The 8,969-nt window shown below is 49.2% G+C and overlaps 1 protein-coding gene across 1 annotated transcript; it reads left to right on the forward strand.

Annotated features, from left to right (window-relative positions):
- The first annotated feature begins 1,293 nt into the window (after nucleotides 1-1,293).
- Nucleotides 1,294-7,431, forward strand: SPATA31F1 (SPATA31 subfamily F member 1). The gene is made up of 4 exons (XM_057720621.1): nucleotides 1,294-1,434; nucleotides 2,117-2,162; nucleotides 2,679-2,739; nucleotides 3,687-7,431. Exons 1-4 carry the CDS (start codon nucleotides 1,294-1,296, stop codon nucleotides 7,429-7,431), a joined length of 3,993 nt encoding a protein of 1,330 aa, XP_057576604.1.
- Nucleotides 7,432-8,969: the final 1,538 nt, after the last annotated feature.

The raw sequence follows: 8,969 nt of genomic DNA on the forward strand, positions 1-8,969 counted from the left end.
TGATCCCCACTATGCTTTCTCTCCTCTGGCGTGGGATGTTTGTGACCTGGGTCTCACAAATGAGTATCAGATTCCATTAGTTTTGGATTGTTGGCTCTTGCTTTGTGTGAATTAGTGTTATCTTGAAAACTAGACTGTCTTGAGAGCAGAAAGGCAACATGACTCAAATATCTTTGTACTCTTGACACTGCCCAGCTTAGGACAAAGCATAGATTGAGGGCTCACCATGTCAGCTGGGTGGAAGACTAGATGCTGGAGGAAGGACCAAGGAGCATCTTCAGAGATTTTGAACTCAAGGATTTTTGGCTGTGAGACTGCTGTCACCAGGGAAAGATTTTTTTCTCAAGGAAATTCAGAAATCCTAGAGTGTTAGAGAAATATGACAGTGTCCAAAGAGGTCAGGTAGGTAACATAAATGTTTAAGTAAATGGTCAAATTATAGATCGATGGGCCCTGGTGATGAATTCGAAAACAACTGGCTTGCTTAAAGTTTTCAAAAATCCAAGTTTAAAAAAAACAATAAAACAAAAAACTCCTTTAGACAGACAGCAAATATTCAGAGTAGATGAGTAAATCTAACCACAATCAGCGACTACTTTTTGGTCTTAAGCCAGACGTGGTCAGTGACCCATCTCTGCAGGTACTCATCTCTGTGAGTAGACAGAATTCTGTAACATGGTTAAAAACAGCTCTAGAAAACCAACTCTTAAAAGAGCTCTATAAGGAAGTCTCATTAGTGAGTCTCAATGGAAGGCAATGTTTACAGTCTCTTCTCACTCATCTACAAAGTTGAGGCCACACAGGCTGGGAGGCATTCCTTTTTGGCTTGCAAAATGTCATTTAAAGATGCTACCACCTTGGCCTTTCCCTGCCACATCAGCCACGGTCCCTTCATGAGCCTCTGATTTCCCATCACCCACTGCCTGTTAACATCAAAGCTCTCCATTTCTAAGTCATAACCAGACTGGGCGTTAGGCTGATGGAGAGTGTGGAGAGTGAAGACAGTGGGAGAACAGACACTGCCTATGAGTGGCACCTTCAGTCCTTACAGACAACCAGACCCCCTCACCTACAGACTGAATTACTGCATGAGCATCCCTAGACAGGTAAAGGTCTTTCACAAGGCAGGTATGGTGTCAAACAGGAGGGCTTTGTGATGCAGTCTGGTGGCCTGGTTCCGTTGTCTGTGAGGCAGAGACTACAAGGTGTAGCATTGGGAGTCACTAGGTGCCAGGATTCTGAATGCCCACATGGAGGGATGGTTGGTCTCCTCATGCTAATGAGGTTTAGACCATGCTGAGCCCGACTTTTGTTCTGTGGGATTTGGGGTATCCCTTATATACCTATGGCTCCATCTTCATTATTATCCTAATTATCTGGCAAGTGAAAAAGAGTTACCATGGATTAACAGAACACAAAAGGAGCTGCTGCCGGGTAGGGAAACACTATGACCACCACTGAACTAATTAAGCCTCAGATAAGAAGCTTTTAAGCTCTCAGAGTCTCTCCTTTTATCCTTCCTCTTCCCCTCCCTCCCCGCTATATATATATATATATATATATATGTATTTTTTTTTTTTTTAAACCATCCATTAGTTACTCTTATGTAGTATTTCTCTTCTCAGAGCCTGGAAATAATTTCTTCCCAGACTATCCCTGCAGTGTATTCTAATTGAAAAAATCAAGAGCATCTCTATCTGGCTTGGGTTGAGACTTAGATGAAATGGAATATGCCTCACTGGATCTTAGAAGACCTCCCATTAAGGGAAATTTTTCTAGTTTGTGGTCCACTAAGGCATTTGTAAATTGAAGTCCTTTGGTTATGAGACCTACACACCTTTTATTCTGTTTCACTCTTTCTCTTGTTTCATCATAAGCCTGATACAGAACTTCTCTTAGGAAAAAAAATGGGAGGTATTGAGGATGGAAGAGCCTCAAAATGAATCAGGAGAAGGGAAATATTGGGGTGAAAAAATAGAGTATGGAAAGTTAGGAAAGTAAATAAAATACAGATAAATTAAAAGGGATTGGGAAATGTATATTAGCTTTGGCTCAGTTTGGACATGAAAAAGAAAATGGAGTCCCAACTTCATATTCTAACTCTTTTGTCTTTAAGCGTCACTGGAAAGTCAAACGAAGGGCTAGATATGCAGTATCAAGAGGTAAAGACCCAGTCTCTACTCTGACTTCTCTCCACTGGGGGTGAGGTGCCCAAGAACCCTGTCCCTCAAAGACCCCTGGTGCCAGGCACCAGGTGCTCTGACCACTGAAGGCTCCAACTCCCCAAGTTGATAAATTCTCCCAGAAGACGTTTTTGGGTGGGAAATCAGAGCCTGGGAATGTTCCAGATTTCACCACCTTACCCCTGGGAGTGAAGAGGAAGTAGGAGAGTGTCATTTAGTAGTTTTATGACCCAGTGGGAGTCACTTCATCTCTCAGCCTTGTTATGTGTAAAATGGGCATCTCATGATGCTGTCTCACTGACAGTGTGGTTGTGAAGGTCAAATGCGATTAGGTCCAGGAGAGCACATCATACCTGGTTAAGTTGTACTCAGATGTGCCTCAGAGCACTGACTGTTGGGGTTTGCTGTCTCCTGTCATTCAAAGGCCTTCAGCTTCCTGTAGGATGTCCCTGAATCCTCTCTCATTGCATGTAACACTGTCTCCTGGTTTCTCAGCTAGGAGGCTTTCCCGGAAAGAAGCTGAGAAGCCGTGGGAGCTGCTCTCTATCATGAGAAGGTGATCTCTTGCTCTTTGCCGTGTGCCAGCTCTAGCCTGGGCTGTGATGATTTCCCTACTTGGCCTGGGGCAGGGTTGGGGAGAAGGATAAGGTCTGGGAGGGAGCCAGACACAGTGGAGCCTGGAGCAGTGGTGAGGGTTGCCAGAGGAGAGGGTGAGGTCATCTCAGGAGAGAGGCATCTTCCAGTTCTGTACTGGGCTGGGCTCACAAAGGTCCTGGAATTCAGGTCTTGACTAGTGCAGGATTTAACCACGTAGGTTTTCACTCAACCACAAGTCAGGAGAAAGGATAATTAAGTGCATAAACAAGTCATCATTTTCATATCCTCTTTATAGCTATATCGTTTCAAGGGCAGACTCCTGGACCCTGCAGACATTACCTCTTCTGGTTTTGTCTTCAGGGAGACCAGTTCCTGGGACAGCCCTCAGGCAGGAGCTTGTCATATCGCCCCCTTCTTAAGATCTCTAGAGAATAGAGATTGGCTTCCAAGAGATGTGTGTGCCCTCTAATCCCCAGAATGCAGAGTTCCCACAAGGACCTCCTTAGCCCCAAGCGAGGCTGACTCCAGGTTCTACCTGGTGCTGTTCCTGGTGCTGCCCCATCAGCTAACCATTGGCTCCCCCATCTGCCTGGTTCCCTTCTGCTAGTTCAGCTTCTCAGCACAGGTCAGCAGAGAAGTCTCCCACTTCCCAGTCTCTCAAGGCCCTGTGTTCCCATCAGTTGTCTGAAACCTTGCCCAACAAGCCCCAGGCTCTCAGCCCAGTCCACCGTAACTTGCCAAATGGCATTTCCCTAGGAAGAAAAGTAGATGAGTAAACACCCAGTGGGTGCAGGCCTCAGAGTTTACAGGGCTAGGGAGGGCAGCGTCAGTCTCCGGGCCACACACTTGAAAAGAGGCAGATGTCACTCCATCAGTAACAAGCTGCCCCGGTGTTTCCCTTCCCAGCCAGGGCTGGCTTCCTGAGGAGGGGAGTGTGCGGCGGCTCCTGTGTGCTGATCCCTGCTGCCAGACCTGCAATGCCGTGGCTCTGGAGATTCAGCAGTTGGTGGTGGGTGGCCCCACTTCACAGGGGTCATCGCAGGGCTCCTCTTGCCTAGAGGTTTTGTCCACATCTAATGTGTCTTTTGAACAGAGTCTGGAGCATCACTGCCCACACTCCAAAGACTTTGCACTTCCGTCTGCAACCCTCACAGTGTCACAGAAATCCTTAACCCAGTCAACTGGTGCAGCCAGCATCTATGATTACTGGGCTGAACACCTCAAGCTAAGGCAGGGATTTCAAGTGCTAGAGGTGCCCGGGGGCCCAGAGACTATGTTTTCTTCAGGGATTGAAGAACCTAGCGTTTCAGTGAACTTGCAGGAGGTGATGCAGAGCAACCTCAGCCTTGTCTATGGGAACCAAGGCCAGCAGCCCTTAAATTCCCAGGTCTCTCTGCTGACCCTGAACCGAGAAATTACTACCCTGACACATCCTATGGCCTTGCAGGTGGTCAGTGTCCTCCCTCCCCACCTGCCGTTCCTGAGTCCTGAAGTCTTGAGGCTTCTAGAGGTACATGTAAAAAAATGGATGCATTTCCAGAGGTGGGGGCTCCCCAGACGTGTAGAAGAGTCCCTGAGGCAGCTTATGCCAAATCCACCATTATTTTACCAACCTATGTATAACCAACGCGTGTCTTTCCTTCAGAATGGTACTTCTCAGTTCTCTGTTGAGAAATCTGGGACCATTTCATATCAGAACTGGCGTTCATGTATGGCTGGCCAGCCTACCCAGGCCTTCTGGGTTTCTGAATGGTCCGTAATGGACTCAGAACAAAGACACTGCTACCAGCAAACCCCAAACCGTATGGCTCTTGCCTTACCCTCTTCAGCCCTTAAAGAATTAAATTATCTTTGTATAATGCCAGGGCAACAGGCTGATGCCTCAGTGGGCCATGTGCAGCCAAAATACAGCCAGCTATACTGTGGTCTCCCTTCTCTGCACAGTGAGTCCCTGGTTGACACCTTCTTGGGTTCTCAAGGCCTCTCCATGAATGAGAGCGTGTCCAAGCCCCCCTTGAAGGATCCTTTTATCTTCAAGGAACTCTCCTTCCTCCCTCTGCTACCTGAAACTCCACCTCAGTCAGCTCCACCCTCTTCTCTGTCTTCTCAAAATGGGGTTGCTCCACCTGACCACCACCAAGCTCCGATCAGTGTCCCATTTCTGACTCTGGATGAATGTGAAGCCTTGGAGTGGCACCTGCTGCAGAGGCAGCTCCAGCTTCAGTGGAACGTGCCAGATGTTTTCCAGAGAGATCAACACACCCAGAGCCCTGTGCAGTACAAGCCCTGTGACAAAGTCCAGTCTTCTGAGACTGTGAAAACTTCCTGGCTAGGGCAGCCCGTCTCAGTCCTCACAAGGGAGCTACCCTTCCCACAACAGCATGCCAGGAGGCTGCTGGGATTCCACCTCCAGAGGCGGTTGATTCACCACCGCTGGGGCCTGCCCAAGAAGGTCCAGCAGTCCATTCAGTTGCTCCTGTCCCCTGCTGACCAGCAGACGATGTCCTGGAGCAGCACAGCCCTGGACAGTGTGAATGGCCCCCAGCCTACATCTCTAGAGGACACTGGGGCTGGTGACCCATTCTCACCCATGGCGGACCCAGAGTCAGTCCCCATGCCACACCTGTTTGAACAGGCCAAGGCAATATTGCAGAGCCATATCGACTCCAAATCCGGGCAGATTCACCAGGGCAATGTCCCTACCTGTGTATGTAGCTCTTGGGAGTGCATGATTCCTGGCAGCCTGGAAGTGGCTTCCTTCACCCGCATCCCAGAAAGCAAGCCTCTGGAACTACAAGCAGCAACTGACCCGGGCCTACAGCAGAAAGTTACATCCTGGATGCCAACGGCCCTTGATCAGCAGCAGCAAGCCTCACCAGATGCTGTCACTGAACATCCTAAGCTGCCCCAAGCCCTGTCCAAGGGAGTCATTGAGAAACTGGAGACAAGTTTACGTCACAAATATCTGGCCTTCTTGTCAGGGCTGCCTGCTCTTTATTATGTGGCTCTCTCCAGGGCCATGGACCCAGCATTTACTTCCCAAGCTGAGGTCACAGAGGTGGCTCCTGAGCCTATTGAATTCCCAACAGAACCTCTGGCTCAGAGGACCTCACCTGAAGAGAAGGGTCTAAGTCAGAGTCTGAGTCCTGGGCCAGGCTTTCAAGATGCCAACAAGGCTTGTGCAGACATTGCAGATGAAGTCCAGGCTGAAGTGCAAGTGGAAGGAGTAACTGAGACAGTGCCTCTAGAAAGTCAGACAGAGCCTAGGAGGCCCTGCTCACTTGGGGAACACATTTTGGCCAAACTAAATTTCCATCTGAGAAAGAAGATCCTAGAGATGCAACTGGGAATTCCCATAAAGGTAAGGGAGTCTAGGGGACAAATTGTAGCACCCTCAGAGGACATATACGCACAGGAGCCTCTAGGGAATCTAAACAACCAAGGAAACACACTGCTCCAGGAACTCCCCATCCCACCAGATACGCCACGTGCCCCAGATCCAGAATGGCTCCACCTCAAACAACAACTGGGCCCTGAGTTAAAGGCAGTGCATCAGAAACAGAAGCAACCCAGTTCCAGTGCAGTACCCCACAGTTCTGTCCACTGTGCCTCTAATATCTCGCAACCCAGTGGGAATATGACAGAGGCCCGGGTGCTTTGTGTTCAGCTAGAGGCCACTGTGAACAACCCCAGCCTGGAGGAGTCCTGGAGCTCTGAGCCCCAAAGCCCCGACAAGCGCAAGGTCTCAGGCCAAGTCCCCACACTGGCAGAAAAGAGAGAGCAGCCAGGCAAATCCAAATTGGCCGGGGACCATGGGGAAGGGGATGCTGGGTTTGCAACCTCCTCCACAAGAGAAAAAAGCCCCTCTGCTGAAGCCCGGAGGCCAGAAGGGATGCTTCTGAACAGGACACCTCGCAGCCCCCGGCAACGGCGACGTCGCTTTCACCCTGACGCTCCCTGTCAACACAGTCCCCAGCATCGCCCTCAGCGTAAACTCCCAGAGCTAGCTCCTGGAGTCCCTAGGGGGAAAGAGTCTGAGAAGAATGACCTGCAAGACAGTCAAGTCAAACTCAATGTCATCCTCAAACCAGCAAGGGTTCCTGAGAATGCCCAGCCTGTGGTGCCCCAGGCGTCACAGGGCCAGCCTTTCCTGGGCCAGCTCATTCCGGGTAAGCCATTGCGGGGCCAGACTTTACAAGGTCAGGTTTTTCAGGGGCAGGTGATGCAAGGCCATACTCACAAGAGGCCCAGCCTTCCACAATCTAGCTTGAAAAATAAGATGAAATCTTTTCTGCGCTGTATTAACCCCAAGACCAAAGGCAAAGGGCATGAGGAATCCATGTCTTCCACATCTGAGAAAGTGGCCAACACCAGAAAAGAAAATGCTGCAAAGAGTCTGGTTCCAGCCAAAAGTCCCAAGGGGCGAGCTAAGACAGAAAAGACAAGAGGGGACCCTAAAGCCCAATTTTTGCCCACTGAGAAGAAGGTGGGCTTGACCCTCTTGGATGTTACGCACTCCCCAGACCGTAAGCTCCGGCACCTCTCCCACTCCCATCAACTCCACTCTGCCTCAGTCCTGGGCCCCCCCCGCCACTGCCCTCGGCACAGTCCTCGAGTAGCTTGTGCCACTCAGCTAGGGAACCCACCCTAACTCTCAGCTCTCACCTTGGAGGGAAACACTGGTCTGCTCAAGAAGACCCAGCTCAGTCAAAAGACTTTGTAGTCTCTCCAACATCTGCATCCCTTGAAGAGGACTGCTACTGTTTGCAGGTGGGCAGAGTGCCACCCAAAATACACTCTATATGTCTAAGCAGAGAGTTGTATGTCTGCTCCTTTTCTCCACTGTGGTGTGTTCAAGGAAGGCATAAGGGAGGTAAATGCCCTTCCTATCTAGGGAAGGAGCTTTAACGTAAGCTGGGTCAGCCTTCCACCCACCCTCCTCCTGGACTGTGGATAAAGGGACTTGAGCAGAGACGGAAGGCCCTTGTCTAAGGTACATTGAAGGTACAGGTCAGGCTTGAATTCTGTCATGGAGTCCTTGGGCCCAGAGAGCAATGTGGACATGAGGCTAGTACTTTCAAGGAAGAGTAGCCAGGAATCCCACAGGCAGAATTCACTGATGACTTCTATATATGCCCACAATCTGGAAGGGAGGTTTTTAGGAGAGTGCTAGTGTTCCAGCCTTGAGGAGGTGCCTTGTGTTTATCAGCAGCATGTGGGTAATATGACAAATGTCAAAAGCAAATGATAGAATCTCCCCTTTCTTCTCCCTGTTGGTTATTGGTTAGATCTTTCTGGAGAACTCACCTGGGTGGCTGCTGCAGCTCTCTTGCATATTTCCCACCTCCACTGTCTATCAGATGCATGTAATATATGACACTGGGAATGAAGATCACAGTGGGACATGGAGAAGGGCTGGTCCTTGACTCCCAAGGGTAGACATGGAGGGAAGCAGGGAGGGAGAGCAGGTGGAGGTCTGAGTACCTGGGACAGAAGCTGACATGTTCCTGAAGCGGGCATGGTAAGAGAAAAGGCTGGTTTGCTGTGCACTCTAAAGAACCTTGGGCCAGGAAGCCAGCCCAGAACCCAAGGGCTTTTAGGGGATGGAGATGAATAAACTGAGCTTTGGCCTGTTGTCCTTAGTGGGATGAAGAGCAGTGAGTTGAGCCTTGTTTTCCAAAGGCGATGGAGAGTAAGATTTCTGCGCACTCACACTCCACCCCACAAAACTGTTTTCCAGTCTCAGGCATTGGTATAATTATAAATCTGTGGTTTTGCTCAGCTCAAACATGAAGTCAGTGGCTGTGCTCTAATCTTGATGTATCTCAACTTTGCCCCCTTTTCTTCTGTGTTTCCTGCCTCTGCTTGTTAGATTACTCATCCATTCTTGCCTAAATAATACAATAATATCTCATATCCCCAGAGTTTAGGATAGTGGCTGGCGTAATAATACCTTAATAGTGCTTAAATCCAAAGTCTGGGCTGGGGATGCAGATGAATTGTTACATTACTATGGTGAGTGGTATGGAATAGGGAGTCCTGCCACAGGATTATGGGGTACTCAGCTCACGAGGACCCCAGATGGGGCACAATAAAAATAACCTTGATTATGCTGTACAGCTTAAACTTATATAGTGCTGTATATCAATTAAATCTCAAGACTGGAAGGAAAAAAAAGAAACTTAAAAA

This window comes from Hippopotamus amphibius, chromosome 2, assembly GCF_030028045.1.
Source record: "Hippopotamus amphibius kiboko isolate mHipAmp2 chromosome 2, mHipAmp2.hap2, whole genome shotgun sequence".
NCBI lineage: Eukaryota > Metazoa > Chordata > Mammalia > Artiodactyla > Hippopotamidae > Hippopotamus > Hippopotamus amphibius.

Bases quoted from the DNA above. Each gene is read 5' to 3' on its own strand.
- SPATA31F1 (XM_057720621.1), top strand. From the start codon at position 1,294: ATGCTGAGCCCGACTTTTGTTCTGTGGGATTTGGGGTATCCCTTATAT. The intron at 1,435-2,116 runs GTAGGGAAACAC...TTTGTCTTTAAG, and splicing joins ACAAAAGGAGCTGCTGCCGG to CGTCACTGGAAAGTCAAACG. The intron at 2,163-2,678 runs GTAAAGACCCAG...CTGGTTTCTCAG, and splicing joins TAGATATGCAGTATCAAGAG to CTAGGAGGCTTTCCCGGAAA.